This window comes from Oryx dammah, unplaced genomic scaffold, assembly GCF_014754425.2.
Source record: "Oryx dammah isolate SB20612 unplaced genomic scaffold, SCBI_Odam_1.1 HiC_scaffold_6, whole genome shotgun sequence".
NCBI lineage: Eukaryota > Metazoa > Chordata > Mammalia > Artiodactyla > Bovidae > Oryx > Oryx dammah.
Window position 1 is genome coordinate 4989185 of NW_024070190.1, and position 16820 is coordinate 5006004.

Sequence of the window (16820 nt, forward strand, 5' to 3'; positions counted from 1 at the left end):
ACACCTTTGAGACAACAAAGGAAGCTTGAAGCTTAAATATTTAGCAGCTATTACTCCAGTCCTCTTGCCTGGAGAATCCCATGGACGGAGGAGCCTGGTGGGCTGCAGTCCGTGGGGTCGCCAAGAGTCAGACACGACTGAGCGACTTCACTTTCACTTTTCACTTTCACCCACTGGAGAAGGAAATGGCAACCCACTGCAGTGTTCTTGCCTGGAGAATCCCAGGGACAGGGGAGCCTGGTGGGCTGCCGTGTATGGGGTCGCACAGAGTCGGACACGACTGAAGCGACTTAGCAGCAGCAGCAGCAGACAGTATTTAAAAAATTGCAAATTTTGTTTAGTGTAAATAGTAGAATGATAAATATGGTTCTTTAAACAGTCTTTAGCAATTAGTAATGTATACAAGGTACTTACGGGTGAAATGATATGGTGACTAGTATTCTCTTTAAAACAACTTGTCCCACAGAAGGCCCCAAAATATGTGTGTGTGTGTGTGTGTGTATGTATGTGTGGTGGGGATGGTTGGCAGAAGAAAACCTACATGAAACAAGGTTAGCAAAATGATAATAATTATTAGAACTAAAGTGAAAGTGAAAGTCGCTCAGCTTTGTGATGCAATGGAATTATATAGCCCATGGAATTCTCCAGGCCAAAATACTGGAGTGGGTAGCCATTCTCTTTTCCAGAGGATCTTTGCAACCCAGCAATTAAACCAGCGTCTCCTACATTGCAGGCAGATTATTTACCAGCTGAGTTACCAGGGAAGCCCTTATTAATACTAGGTGATGGGTTTATGGGTGTACATTATAACCTTCTCTCTTTTGTATATGTTTGAAAATTTTACAGGCTTCAAGTATCTTTGTGTCTATATATTGCAAATTCCTTTCAAAGTGATAAAATATTTAACTGAAAAGAGAATAATAATGATGACTTCTTTTGGCTGTGATTTTTCAACATACCTTGTTTTTAAATTCTGATTTTAATGTTCAGTCCTTAACAATGACTAGCTGTTAGGGCTTAAAACGCTTCTAAATTTTCTCAAATATCTTGGAAATTTAAAAATTTGATTTTCCCTGCAAAAGTGTTAAATTACTCAAAAGGTTAACTCTAGTCATGTCAAGCATGCATGTGAAAAAGTTGAATAAAACTGTTTCCCCATGAAAATATTAGAAATAAGAATTATTTCTGAATTATTCACTTTAATATTATTTTAATTTTATTAACACAATTCTAAACCAACATTTGTCTAATCTAGGGGGAAAAAACAGACAATGAAAACAGGCCAAAGAAAATAACAGAACAGAGGAGAAAAATAAAGTGCCATGTGAGAATAGTGGCACTATATGCAGGTAAAAATTTGCTTTCCCCAATTTTAAAAAAATGCATATAAAACTGTGCAAACTTGGGGAATGACGTAGGTTTCCATTGTTAACAGGAAGCCAGTTCTATGGGAAATTACACATTTTCATTGTTTCATATCCAGCTCTTTCTGTCTTAGTAATGCATTTATAACTGTGCTCTCGATAGCACCAAGACTGTTGGTGAAAATGAAGCTTCCTGGGTCCCACACCAGCCCTGCTGACTCAGAACCTGTGTGGGGGCCCAGGAAACTGTGTCTTTAACAGACTTTCCAGGTGGTTGATGTTGGAGAAGGCAATGGCACCCCACTCCAGTCCTCTCGCCTGGAAAATCCCATGGATGGAGGAGCCAGGTGGGCTGCAGTCCATGGGGTCGCTAAGAGTCGGGCACGACTGAGCGACTTCGCTTTCACTTTTCCCTTTCATGCATTGGAGAAGGCAATGGCAACCCACTCCAGTGTTCTTGCCTGGAGAATCCCAGGGACGGGGGAGCCTGGCAGGCTGCCGTCTCTGGGGTCGCACAGAGTCGGACACGACTGAAGCGACGCAGCAGCAGGAGCAGCCAGGTGATTTTTCAGCAGGTGGCCCTGGGACAGTGTGTTGAGAACCACCACTCCCTAAGAGTCTATGCGATGGCCTGTCCCCTCCCTTCTTTACAAGGACAGAATAGATGCTCAATTAAAGGGAAAAAACAAAACTACAACAGTCATCTTGCAGAGAACATCACATGGAATTATAAAGTCGTTTCTGCTGAGAAACACACAAACAAAATCCTCATGGAACCAGAAAGAGATAGGAATACCCCCCCCACCCGCCCAGGTAGGTGTTTACACTGATCCCCACCCACTGAGGATGAGGCCTTCCACTGAGATGACAGGTGTCACCTTGCAACCTGAGATTCTCCCCACTGCATCCCCGAAGGGAGAGGATGAGTGAAAAACAGTGACACAAAGGAAAGGGCACAGAAATGACACATACTCAGCTTTCTCGGGTTCGGATTTGCTTTCTTCTTTTTCTTCCTTTTCTTCTTCTTTTGCCTTCTGTTCCTTGGATGAGTCCATGGGAAAAGAGAAGCGGGAAAACATGTCACCTTTGAATGAGTTCAGGAAGCTCTGTGACCCTGTGTCAAATTGTAACCTATAAATGATACCCTCCTGCCTCAGTCGAGGGGATAAAACTGCCACGTGAGCCCTTCCTTCTGCTGGTTCGTGCATTTTTCCTTCCCCACACTCACCTGCCAGGCCAGCAGGGAGCACCAACTTTCTAAGCTCCTTCCCACTTATTTCACAACCATCTTCTTTCCCTCATTCACCTACTCAAATCTTACTCATCCTCCAAACCAACGTACGTCCCACTTCTTCAGTCTCAACCAGCTACTCCAAGCCATACTGAGTTTTCCATTTTCTCACATAATCAACAGTCTGCGGCCTATGCTACTTACCACTTAATGATTTTCTAATTTTTTTCATGAGTGGTTTATCTTTCTAATAAACTCTTTAAGGCAACTTGAGAGCAATGATTACATCTTACATTTCTTTTAATTCTGTATGATACCCAGGGGGACTAGACACATGGCCAATCCTCATAAAATACTTGTGGATGGAATGATTATTGATCAACTGCCTAATGTCTTGAGAGTGAGTACCAGAGTTTGTACCTTCATAGTTTAATGAAATAATTTGTAAAGGACCTTCAAAAGGCTGGCTGGCTCTGCCTACTAAAAAACCATTACTCTGTGGCAAGGCAAGTCATCTACTGAACACCACTCTGGCACAAGCAAAACAGCTGATGTCAAATTCACTTATCATGCCCACCTGAAGTGCAGAGAGCTGCTGTGACTGGAGGTAAGTTACCTGGAACTTTTCTTGCACCTCTGGGATAGGGACGGGGTTGCTCATGAGGTCACTCAGGCCAGCATTGGGATTGTGAGGAATCAGTTTGTACTGCCCTCCTTCTCGCTTCAGGTCCAAGCCAAAGATATCAGAAAGCAGGTCACTCTCCTCTGTCAGTTCCTTCAAGTCGGTCAGATCTTCAGAGGGCAGGGCCCCTTCCAGGGTTTTCCTCTCCCCCTCCTCCCCGTCTCCTCGAACCTCATCTTGCGTGGGGTCTGGCATGTTGGCCAAGAGCTCCGCCACTTTGATCTTCTTTGCACCTTCGACCAGGCTTCCTCCCAGCAGGAGGCTGCCGATGATGCGAGAGAAGCCTCTGCAAACGCTGGCTACAAAGTGCAGGAGGCTCATCAAAATACTCCAGTAGGATGTAAAGACGGCTGTGATCATGTCCTTCACTGTCATCTTCTTCACCTTCTTCACCTGCTTCTTCAAGCTTTTCAGGCTGAGCATCCGCATAAGGGTCAAGAGATTGTACCTGAGGGCAAACAGGGCAGACTTGACCGTCATGACGGAAAAGAAACCCATCCTCGGACCCTGCTCCTCCGGCTTCTCCTTCTCACTCTCCTCTTTATTCGCTGACCTCTCATTCAGATCTGACTCTGATATCTGAGCGGCCAGCTGCATCTCAAAGATGGTATCCTCGCAGAAATTCACGAAGAGCTCCATCTTCTCTTTTTCTCCCCCTTCATTGACCACGTCAAATATAAATTGCCTTTTGGATTCCTTGACCTGGGGCTTCTCCCACTGGGTTCGGCTGGACTCACTGATTTCAAAATACACCCTCTCGATGCGCTTGGCACTGCCCATGATCTCGATCCGGCCCAGGAAGGGCTGGAAGTAATTGAGCACACTCTCAGCCAATTCCAGAAAAGTCTGCAGCCGGGTGTCATTGGGCATGTGTTCAGAGAGGTTTGTCAGGAGCACTGCCACATTGAAGCCAATGTCCTTGGCAGGCTCGTGGAACCGTTTGACAAATTCTTCATAGTCCAGGGTCTCATTTTCATCTGTCTCTGCACAGGACAGAAGGAACTCAGTCTCAGACTGCGTGTAGTGCTTATGGCTCTCCATGGCTTTGTGAAAGTCCCTCTTGGAAATAACTCCCTTACCATCGGGGTCATACTCTTTGAAAGTATCAGAAGACGTCAAGTCCTTGAGCTTTAAGAACATGTCAAAAAACTTGAGAATCATCTCCACGTTGTTGGAAGATTCCACGAGCATATCAACCATCTGTTTGCCAATGGTGCCGTTAACAACATTGCCTGGGGATAAAGAATTGCATTGGCTCAAAATGAACATTCCCAATAAAACCAGTGTTGATGGCAGACAGAAGTCAACGTACATTGAGTGTGTGTGTTTAGTTGTTGTACCCTGGTCCAACTGTGTAAGTTTCTGCTAACTTGTGCAGGTAAATAGTAAACATCTTAAAATGTCTTTTAAAAAAAGTGTCTATAGAGAAAATAACAATATAAATCTTATATGACATCTGAATCAAAGATAGCTCTTTTCTAATGTGTGAAGAAAAAGATGGATAATTACTTGTAAACTCTAATTTTAGAAAGTGATTACATGAACACATGCAAAAGCATATTTACAAAGTAATTGTACTAATGCATGTAAAACAATATATGATGAAAGGCTGACATTTTTTCCCTTCAATTGATCCTAGAAGCAACATGCTTTAGGATTTTTTTAAAAAAGAAAAAAGGCAGACATTTATATTATCCTAAAGCCTGAAACAGAAATCCAGTCTCATATCAATAATAAAAATGAGTGTATGCATAGCCCTTTGGGGATGAAAAATCACTGCTCACAGACATTACACCTAATTTCATGTTCATACTTGAAAATACCTGTGAGGCAGGTACTTTTTATTATTAATTATGATTTTACTATTGAGGAAACTGTGTTTAGCAAGGTTAAATTAAAGTGCATGCTGTAACATGATTATTGAAAGCTAGGGCCAGGACTTCAAACGGAACCACTGAGGGCAAATTAGATACTCTTTCTGATGTAAAATGTAAAAGACCTCCTTACATTTCTTCATGGTTCAGAATGTTTATAGCTAGAAAATGGCATATTATGAATAAGCCTGAGAAAATGAGATATGACCCTAAATTATAGAGTCATCATTCCTTGAACAGAATGTGCTATGTAACATAAAGACAGGCATGAGAAGAAAGATACATGATGATGGGTTCCTGGAGTTCATCTGCGAGGCAGTAAACATCAGAGTTAAGAGCATGGGCCCAAGGGCTTTCCTGGCGGTCCAGTGGTTAAGATTCTGCCTGCTAATGAAGGGAACACGGGTTTGATCCCTGGCCCAGGAAGATCCCGCCCGCCTCGGGGCAGCTAAGCCCATAGGTCACAGCTACTGAAGTGGTACAGCTAGAGCCCATGCTCGGCAATGAGAGAAGCCCCCACAGGGAGAAGCCTGAGCACTTCAACTCGAGAGTCGCCCCCACTCACCCCAATTAGAGAAAGCTCACACACAGCAATGAAGACCTAGCACAGCCAAACAAACAAACAAACAAGGCATGGCTCAGGAGCCCTGCTGTTGGGGTTTGAATCCAGATCCCACCATCTGCTGCCACAGCAACCTGGGCAGATTTCTTAGCCTCTCTGCACTATTTGCCAAAGAGTGATAATGATACTATCCAATTCACAAACCTGGTATTCAGATGAAAAAGTACTTAAACGAGGTTAATTTTAACTCTTTATTCCTTCAGTTATTATGTCTGTGTTGCTACTATTTAGACTAAAACTTGAATTGAGGTCCTGGGAAAAGGATTTGTGCTTGGAGGATATAGAGTGGCTGCCAACTAAGGGTTTCAAGCAAACACTGCATCTTTAAAGTCCTAGGGCAAGGTGTGTCTACTACCTTAATTAGTTAACGCAGGGCAGACTAAGTAAGAGAGAGAAAATAGGAAGGACTTAAGAAAAAAAGCATAGGGAACAAAATAGCAAACATTCAGTAGTGGCCTTGGTCTCATTCACATGATTTCACAGAAGGCTCGCAGAAGCTGTTCTGAGCTCCATCTCATAGAGGAGGGAAGTGAGAAACGGAGACGTTACTCACGGCAGGGTCACGCTGCCTGGGTCAGAAAGGGAGATGTGGGTGCTGGTGGTGGATCTCAGAACCCCATCTCTTACCCACTATATTTACTGCCTGAGATAGAAAGAAAACACAGTTGCAAAGGAAAATAAGGTGGAAAGAGAGAGAATGAAAACCCAAGAAAGAGACATGTAGAGGGGAGAACTTAGGCTGCCACCAGCCTTGGTGGGTGGGGTGCTCTCTACTGCCTTCTCCACCTGCAGAAATGTAAGGACCCACAGGAGCTATAAGGCAGTCAGCTGAAAGCAGCAATTTATGCATTTGGAGTGTCCCCAAACATCTGTAATCCCTACTGCTTACAAACAAACAAAATGACAACAAACAAAACCCTCTTTAAGGTACTCTCTGAAGATCATACCCTTTAAGATATCACTGTGAAATGAAAAATACCACTATAAAATGAAGTACTACTGGTTTCATTCCATAGCTTTGTGACCTGAGATTGGCAAGATTTCTTTTTTTAAAATTAAAAAACAAAACAACAACAATAAAAAAACTAACTTGGCAAAACCAATACAGTATTGTAAAGTAAAATAAAGTAAAAATAAAAATTAAAAAAAAATCCTAAAAAAAAAAAGAAAAGAGTCAAGCCAGCAATAAGCCTGAGGTATTCAGCACTGATATTTTATCCTTTGCAGCAGGCTGACTCCCAGAGCAAGCATATACGGAATCCTTCAAAGAATAAAGGGGATTTGAAGATATAAATCAAAACTACCTTCCAACATGGACAGCAACATGACCACCATGTCCTTCTGAAGATCCATCAATTCTTTTAGTAGCTCAATTTGACTGGAGTCCTGAAAGTATTAACACAGTGCATTTGAGATAACATGAGAAAATTATGCAGCAAGAATGTCATACTTATTCTCACAAAAAGAATACCTTTTTACCAACAGCAGACCTTACAGCATTATACAGCTAAAAAGAAGCCAAATAAAAATCTGCAGCTTATTAAAAATACACACTTCAGAATGAAAGAGTATTTACTATTGATTCCAACTCATATTTTTTAAAGTATTCGTAAGGACAATGAATAAATCTAACAAGAGTATGGAAGAGCTAAAGCAATGGTGGAGACCCTCGGGTCAGGTAGGCAAGACTCAGGTACTTTTGAACACCGGGCGTCTTTCTTCTCCTTGAAAACACTAGACTTGTCTTTTCTTCTTTCTAACTTACTACACTGAGATGCTATACACGTTGTAAAAATTAACTTATTCTGGAAAACACAGGCATAACAGTGATATGAGATAAACTTACCCTACATAAATCTGGCCAAAAAATGTACACACAGTATCTTATTTACCAACTTGATTAAGCTCTTGGATATTTCTCTGTTTAAAATTTTCTGTGTTTTTTTGTCTTTGATTTATCACCATGAAAAAAAATTTTATATAGATATGTTGTGTACAAACATCACTATGCTTAGATTCAGTGCCTGAAAACATGGAATATTGATATCTACATTATAACTCCATGCATCATCAGAGTTTTTTATTTTACAACTATACTTTTCAAAAAAATACATATATACATACATATATATATATATATATATACACCCACAAGGTATTGTTTTATTCACATGAATTTTTCTACACAGGAAGCCAAATTTCAACACTGTATGAAGGATGTGATTTATTTCTTTCTAAATAGTTGGTACCTCAACTAGGTCTACAATGAACAACTGCTAGGTAGCACTGCTAGATGTTAACAAAATGATGGAAATACATCCAAATAAGAACTCTCTTGTGATAAATTTGGTTCATGTTGATTTTCTTTACTTACTAAAATGTCACTAGCAATTAGATGAAAGCAATCATTGTATTTCCTTATTTGGTAGAAGTTACCAATAACTAGATACTGACAAAGACTCTCTCCTTGACCAATCCTCTGGGCCCTCTTCCCAAGTAGGCTTTAATCTTGGTTTATAAAGCCTTGAACAACTGGGAGATGGGATTAGCAGATGCAAACTATAGGATGGATAAACAAGATTCTACTGTGTAGAACAGCGAACTATATTCAATATCCTGTGATAAAGCATAATGAAAAAGAATATTAAAAAAGAATGTTCATATGTATATAACTGAGCCATTTCACTGTATAGCAGAGATTGATACAACACTGAAAATCAGTTATTTGTTGTTGTTCAATTGCTACATTGTGTCCAACTCTTTGTGACCCCATGGACTGTAGCGTGCCAGATTCCCTTATTCTTCACTGTCTCCAGGAGTTTGTTCAAATTCAAGTCCACTGAGTCAGTGATGCTATCTAACTGTCTCATCAGCAAATCAACTACACTTCAGTTGAAAAAAAAAAAAAGACTAGAACAAAACACGACCATTGTTTCTAACAGCTCAAAGCTACTTCACTGGGAAGACCCCAAGCCCTCTTAGGGTGCTTGCCTGAGAAAACTCAAGGCTGCCAAAAAAAAATTATTATTTGTTCCAGCCAACACCTGAGGATGCTAGAATCTGTCTCCCAGGCTCTGCAGGAGGTAGAATCCTAATGTCAATACTTGTCAGCTAGCAGACACAGCTGGCCCATCATGTTTACACTGACCGACCTTTTATAATTTTTCTCTTCCCTGAGCCCTGATCATCCCCTCCTCCTCCCATCATCTCTGTACAAGTCCAAGTTGAGTTCAGCTCACACTAGATTTTTCTTCCTACAGTGACAGTTATCACTGATTAAATCTGTTCTTGCCACTTTAACCTGCGCCTGGCTCTATCTGACAATATTTTCCAGCTTGGAGGGCAGGGTGGAGGTCTGAGTTTCCTCACTTTGCTGGAGGCAAGGAGACTCAAGGAAGAGATGGACGCATGAATGAAATTGTGGGGGCTGGACTGGTGGTCCTTTGCCTTTCAGTCTAGCATTTTCTCCTCTCTTGACACCTGACAGATATCCACACTCAACAGATATGTGAGATCTCAAGACATCCCAGTAAACTTCCCTACATCAAAGGGACATATTTATTCAAGATTTATATTCAGAGTTTTTCTATTCATGTATCTCTGACTCCACAAGCAATACAGGGGTGAGAAAACAGCATGCTCATGTTTCCAGGATGTGCTGCCAGATTAACATTAAGCATGGTGAAAAATCTGTTTCTTCGTCATTTGCCTAACTGTACTGCTATTTTTCCCTCTTTGACTTTCATGAAGTTAAATGTCCGGTTAATTGGTGAATGTCATCTTTTAAGAACAACTGCTTGTTTATGACTCTGTAAGAAAACTATCTCTCCTTAACGAGGGATTTGGAGCATATTACAAATCCTCTTCCAATTATATGTATGGATGAGAAAAATTCCAGCAAGTAATCATTGAGATGTGGGTCTATGAAGGACTGTAAAACGTACAGTGTTTGGCAACTATACTGTTTTATTTCTCCATTATAGTCAATTCCTTGATCTTTTATTATCAAATGTGAAGAATGGCTCCCACCTATTGTCAGTTTGCATAAAATTCTTTTATTAAAAAAAGGATTTTTAAAAAAAAATGTCAGGTAAAAGATGTATAAAGAAGTCATCTAAGAAAAATAATATTCTGACAGGGGAAAGTGTGTTTAATTTGCCAATGATCACAGTGTACAGTGTCTCACCTAGGCTGACAGAGGACAGTGACTTTACCTGAGACAGCTTCATCTGCATGTGGGCAAATACATGCAGAAAACCCACCACAGCATCCCAGAGCCTGCTGTGAGCCAAACTCTGCTGGTTGCCGGTGCAAGGACCCTGGGCCAGAAACAGACAGACAACAGTCATTCCTGATACATTAACTGCCAAATTAAACCTAACAATAATAGATTTTACTTCAGCAACAAGTGACTGGAAGAGAGGACTGCATTGAAGATACCGACAAGATGTCAAAATGGAAGCTTCACTTAAGGACCTAGAGCTGAGGATAACAGATATAACCGATCAGGATCCTATGCTGCTCCTGCTGCTGCTAAGTCACTTCAGTCGTGTCCAATTGACTCTGTGCAGCCCCACGGATGGCAGCCCACCAGGCTCCCCCATCCCTGGGATTCTCCAGGCAAGAACACCGGAGTGGGTTGCCATTTCCTTCTCCAATCCATGAAAGTGAAAAGTGAAAGTGAAGTCGCTCAGTTGTGTCGGACTCTTAGCGACCCCATGGACTACAGCCTTCCAGGCTCCTCTGCCCATGGGATTTTCCAGGCAAGAGTACTGGAGTAGGTTGCCATTGCCTTCTCCAAGGACCCTATGAGGCCCTCCCAAAACAGATCTCCACTTATGTCCTCGGCCTTCCTTTTGTCTGTAGAAAAACTTAAGTCAAAGAATAAATTTAATCAAACAAGGGGAAGAATGCAGAAAGAAAGGAAAACAGGCAAGACAAAATAATAATACTTTAGGGAGAAGGCAATGGCACTCCACTCCAGTACTCTTGCCTGGAAAATCCCATGGATGGAGGAGCCTGGTAGGCTGCGGTCCATGGGGTCGCTAGGAGTTGGACACGACTGAGTGACTTCACTTTCACTTTTCACTCTCATGCATTGGAGGAGGAAATGGCAACCCACTCCAATATTCTTGCCTGGAGAATCCCAGGGACTGGGGAGCCTGGTGGGCCGCCGTCTATGGGGTTGCACAGAGTCAGACATGACTGAAGCGACTTAGCAGCAGCAGCAGCAGCCATTAAACAAAGTCAAAGACCTTTAGTTCCTTCTCAAGGACAACAGATAATATTCTGAGCCATGTCCTCTGAGCTCTTTGGCAGAGACTGAAACCCCTACCAGGTGGGTGAAGTTAACTGTATACTGCCCACCAACATATGGACCCAGACAGGTTGATAATGTTGACTCCCAATGACCTCACCACTAGCCAATCAGAAGAATGTCCATGAGCTGATCACACACCCCACAAGCCCCCTCTTACAACCTGTCCATGAGTTGATCACACACCCCTCAAGCCCCTCTCTTGACCTGTCCATGAGCTGATCACACACCCTACAAGACCCCTCTCTCATCCTGTCTTTCTAAACCTTTGCCAGAAAGCCTTCAGGGACTTCAGGCCTTTTAAGTTCTAGCTGTCGTGGACTCCTTATTTGATGCCTATAATAAATGTTGCACTCTCCTTCACCAGCACCAGGTGTCAGCAGATTGGCTTTACTGCACATGGACAACTAGACCCTAATTTGGTTCAGTAATTTACTTCAGTGCCAAGTATCTTCATATTCCAAAATAAGGTGCTAGATTCAGTACCTGCAAAAGGAAACTAAGTAGACCTTTCTAGCCTTAAGACATACAGGTGTTGAAGTTGAAAAGGGACAGACTTTGCAAAGTGCTCTCCAACCTCCACCCCTGCAGCAGGGTGAGGACAGGGCTACCCTTGCCTTCCTTTACACCAAGAGAGAGAGGAGGCCTCAAGAGAGCCATCAGGAGTGCTTGACTTCTGTCTTCTGAAGTTGGGCAGCAATATGATTTTATAATCACATAGGTTACGGGGTCCCCAGAGAAAGAGAACCAGGAATATCTTTTTTGACATAAGAGAAGCCATTTTGGCCTGAGCCATTTTTGTGATCTCAGCCTGGTCACAATGCTTGCCCTTGGATAGATCTCAGTAATCAATGATCTTAGGGAAACAAAGGAACACAGTAATAGAGAAAGGGCAGTCAAATAACGATGCAGTGAAAACAGAGTTTCAGTTCCTCCTCAAAGGAGGTACATAATCTGATATAGTCCTTGAGTTTTGCTGGTGGGAGCTAAGGTCCTCACCCAGGTGGGGGATAGAATGATGAAATCCCTCCTGACTTCAGTCAACTAAAGCTTGGACTCTGTCAACCTCTGTCTGAATTCTTCACTGCTGAAGCCTCTTCATGAATATGCATATACCCTGAGCTTAAAACTTTCCCAATTTTGCTGTTTGGAGAGACACTGCTTTGGGAAAGAACCCTAGTGTTCTCCTCACTTGCTGCAAGTAATAAATCCTTCCTTCCCCTAGTCTTTGGTTGTATCTATTGGCTCAACATCCATCAAGAGAAGAACCTAGTTTTTGGGTAACAGCTTGCTATTAGAAAGTGTAAAAGATGGAATGTAACAAAAAATTGATTTCTTAAGTGGGAGCTATTCTGTCCAAAAGGACTTTGAAATATTGCCAAGCAAACTGTCTGAAAGGGTAATGTGATTTTCAGAGGTGGATGGAGGCCACCAGATGAATAGAGATTATGGAATAATTTGAAACTGGAAGGGAAAAGACACCTTTCCAGGCACTGGAAGCAGTAGGAGAGTCAAGCCCCCTCAACAGAGGAAGAATATAATATGCCAACCAGGTGGCCAGGCCACAGTGCAGTCCTGAATTCCACATGCCTGGAAGAAAACCTCCCTCCCCTTACTCTTCCTCTTCACAGTTCCAACCCTGAGAAGGCCTAGGCTGGCTCACAGCGGGAGGAGGAAGAACAGACGCCCCTTGGAGAGAAGGCAGAGAAGCCAGAGCCTACTTCTTGCCCTCCACCCTCAGCCCACAAGGCCTTTCCACCATAAAATCAGGCATGAGGGGAAGTGTTTCTTTGAGGGGGAGTTTTAAATTGGGTAAGAGTTAAGTGATGGTGTCACCATACAATGACTGAAGTGAGACAACTCTTGTGACAAAGTGACAAGGAATTTTATTTATCTGAGAGTGGCTGGCGCACAAGATCCATTCAAAGAGGGGTAAAGAAATGGGTTACAGAGCAAGTTTGAAGAGACGGTGGGGAGAAGGAATCACTTAACTTAGAGGTTAACACATTCAGTGTGCCTGGCCAAACTGATTTTACAGTGTACATCAATCCTGTCTGGCTTCTGGGTCAAAACAACAGATTCTCAGGATTTCACTGTGGTCCATTGTTGGCAATGTGCCCTGTGCGCTTGCTGTGGAGAAGAAGCCAATTCTGACTCCATGCTGGAACTGTTTCTTTGACTTGCTTTTTGTTGCTTTTGTTATTACTATCGTGCATAATGGCCTGCCTAAAAGGACCCTGACCCTCTGCCTGACTGTAAAGTAAAATGCCTTTGTTCAACTCAAAAAGAGATAGTTTGACACTGACTACCTCTGAATGGAAGAGACTAGCACATCCCTTTCAAAGGCTGAACCTTCCTGGAGATGTTTCCCAAGACTGAAGACCCTTTTATTTTACTTCCTCACTGCCTTTCCCTCTCTATTCTGCCTTTTGACTTTAGTTCCTCATTGCATCTTTCTCTCTCTATGATTCTATAAAAGAACCTGTCATCCTGACCACAATAAGATGGTTACTTTGAGAAATTAGTCTGACATCTTCTCAGTCAGCTGCCTTTCCTGAAGGAGGAAACAGAACAGGCTGTATCTTGAAAGCAGGACTCCATCTTGGGCTGGACTGTGGACTTTGAGCTATATGCCCAGTATCTATGAAAACAACATACCAATGGAAAACCAGACCCCTCATTTATTCAGTGCCTGTAACATAAAATCCTTGCTACTATTATATAGAGAATGGATCAACAAGGTCCTACTATATATAGCACAGGGCACTATATTCAATATACTGTGTTAAATCATAATGGAAAAGAGTAAATACATAATATGAAAGAGCATATATATATATATGCATGTACATATATACCTGTATGTAAATATATAGATATACACATATACATAAATACATATGTACATATATACATATGTACACATATACATACATATGTGTGTGTACACATGTACATATATGAAGTGAAGTGAAGTCAAGTCACTCAGTCATGTCCAACTCTTTGCGACCCCGAGGACTATAACCTACCAGGCTCCTCTGTCCATGGGATTCTTCAGGCAAGAATACTGGAATGGGCTGCCATTTCCTTCTCCAGGGGATCTTCCCAATTGAGGGACTGAACCTGGGTCTCCCACCTTGCAGGCAAACGCTTTAACCTCTGAGCCACTAGGGAAGCCCCATGTGTGTGTGTGTATATATATATATATATAAAATGCTGAAGAAGCTGAAGTTAAAGTTGAATGGTTCTATGGAGACCTACAAAAGCTTCTAGAAGTAACACCCAAAAACGATGTCCTTTTCATTATAGGGGACTGGAATGAAAAAGTAGGAACTCAATAAGTACCTGGAGTGAGTGAGTGAAGTTGCTCAGTCGTGTCGTGTCTGATTCTTTGCGACCCCATGGACTGTAGCCTACCAGGTTCCTCTGTCCATGGGATTTTCCAGGCAATAGTCCTGGAGTGGATTGCCATTTCCTTAGTACAGAATGAAGTAGGGCAAAACATAACAGAGTTTTGCCAAGAGAACACACTGGTCATAGCAAATACCCTCTTCTAACAACACAAGAGAAGACTCTACACATGGACATCGACAGATGGTCAATACCAAAGTCAGACTGATCTTATTCTTCACAGCCAAAGATGGAGAAGCTATATACAGTCAGCAAAAACCAGACTGGGAGCTGACTGTGGCTCAGATCATGAACTCCTTATTGCCAAATTCAGATTTGAATTGAAGAAAGTAGGGAAAACCACTAGACCATTCAGGTATGACCTAAATCAAATCCCTTATGATTATACATTGGATGTGACAAATAGATTCAAGGGAGTAGATCTGATAGACAGAGTGCCTGAAAAATTATGGATGGAGTTTCGTGACATTGTACCAGGAGGCAGGGATCAAAACCATACCCAAGAAAAAGAAATGTAAAAAGGCAAAATGGTTGTTGACAAGGCCTAACAAATAGCTGAGAAAAGAAGAGAAGCTAAAGGCAAAGGAAAAAAAGACATACCCATTTGAATTCAGAGTTCCAAAGAATAGCAAGGAGAGATAAGAAAGCCTTCCTCAGTGATCAGTGCAAAGAAATAGAGGAAAAAAATAGAATGGGAAGACTAGAGATCTCTTCAAGAAAATTAGACATACCAAGGGAAGATTTCATGCAAAGATCGGCACAATAAATTACAGAAATGGTATGGACCTAACAGAAACAGAAAATATTAAGAATGGGGGCAAGAATACACAGAACTATACAAAAAAAGATCTTCATGACCCAGATTATCATGATGGTGTGATCACTCACCTAGAGCCAGACATCCTGGAACGTGAAGTCAAGTGGGCCTTAGGAAGCATCACTACAGACAAAGCTAGTGGAGGTGATGGAATTCTAGCTGAGCTAAATCCTAAAATATGATGCTGTGAAAGTGCTGCACTCAACATGTCAGCAAATTTGGAAAACTCAGCAGTGACTGCAGGACTGGAAAAGGCCAGTTTTCATTTGAATCTCAAAGAAAGGCAATGCCAAAGAATGTTCAATTGCCCTCATCTCACACGCTAGCAAAGCAGCCAGGCTTCAACAGTATGTAAACTGTGAATTTCCAGATGGTCACACTGGATTCCGAAAAGGGAGAGGAACCAAAGATCAAATTGTCAATATCTGTTGGATCATCGAAAAAGCAAAAGAGTTCCAGAAAAACATCTATTTCTGCTTTATTGACTATGTCAAAGCCTTTGACTATGTGGATCACAATAAACTGTGGGAAATTCTGAAAGAGATGGGAATAACAGACCACCTGACCTGCCTCTTGAGAAACCTGTATGCAGGTCAGGAAGCAACAGTTAGAGCTGGACATGGAACAACAGACTTGTTCCAAATTGGGAAAGGAGTATGTTACCCTGCTTATTTAACTTATATGCAGAGTCCATCATGAGAAACGCTGGGCTGGAGGAACAAAAAGCTGGAATCAAGATTGCCAGGAGAAATATCAATAACCTCAGATATGCAGATGACACCACCCTTATGGCAGAAAGTGAAGAGGAACTAAAAAGCCTCCTGATGAAAGTGAAAGTGGAGAGTGAAAAAGTTGGCTTAAAGCTCAACATTCAGAAAACGAAGATCATGGCATCTGGTCCCATCACTTCATGGGAAATAGATGGGGAAACAGTGAAACCAGAGTCAGACTTTACCTTTTTGGGCTCCAAAATCACTGCAGATGGTGATTGCAGCCATGAAATTAAGAGACGCTCACTCCTTGGAAGGAAAGTTATGACCAACCTAGATAGCATATTCAAAAGCAGAGACATTACTTTGCCAACAAAGGTGCATCTAGTCAAGGCTATGGTGCTCAAAAGGCATTTATGTTTTAGTTCTTTTAAGAAGCCATTTGCTGTTTCTATAAAATTCACTTGCTTGTGAATGTCAATCAGTAAGATCAATCAATCTTATTATTTAATCAGGACAGTTCACACCAAATGTGGTATTGCTCTCTTTCTAGACACTGATGAGAATATTAAGGCAATAGTGGAAGCCAAGGAGATAAGGAAATAGGAACATGAATGGTCTGGACTGGATTTAAACTTCACTTGTGTTTGAATAAAGAAAAGTTATAAGAATTATCAAGTGTGGCTTTCCCATTTTGAAATGCTAAAACAAGAATCCTCTTCCCTGCCCAAGGAGAAAAGAGAAAAAGTGAGATCCTTCCAAGGTATAAATACAGAGGAGAGAGTGAACCTA

The 16820-nt window shown here is 41.8% G+C and overlaps 1 protein-coding gene across 1 annotated transcript in view; it reads right to left on the reverse strand.

Annotated features, from left to right (window-relative positions):
* The window catches only part of LOC120865404 (ryanodine receptor 2-like), an 803227-nt gene that overhangs the window by 56712 nt on the left and 729695 nt on the right, over positions 1–16820 (reverse strand). Inside the window, exons 89-92 of the mRNA XM_040242681.1 lie at positions 9988–10092; positions 7078–7159; positions 3212–4509; positions 2337–2404 (exon numbers count right to left, since the gene is read on the reverse strand). Of these exons, the coding sequence (XP_040098615.1) occupies positions 2337–2404; positions 3212–4509; positions 7078–7159; positions 9988–10092 (1553 nt within the window). The remainder of the gene's footprint in view (positions 1–2336; positions 2405–3211; positions 4510–7077; positions 7160–9987; positions 10093–16820) is intronic.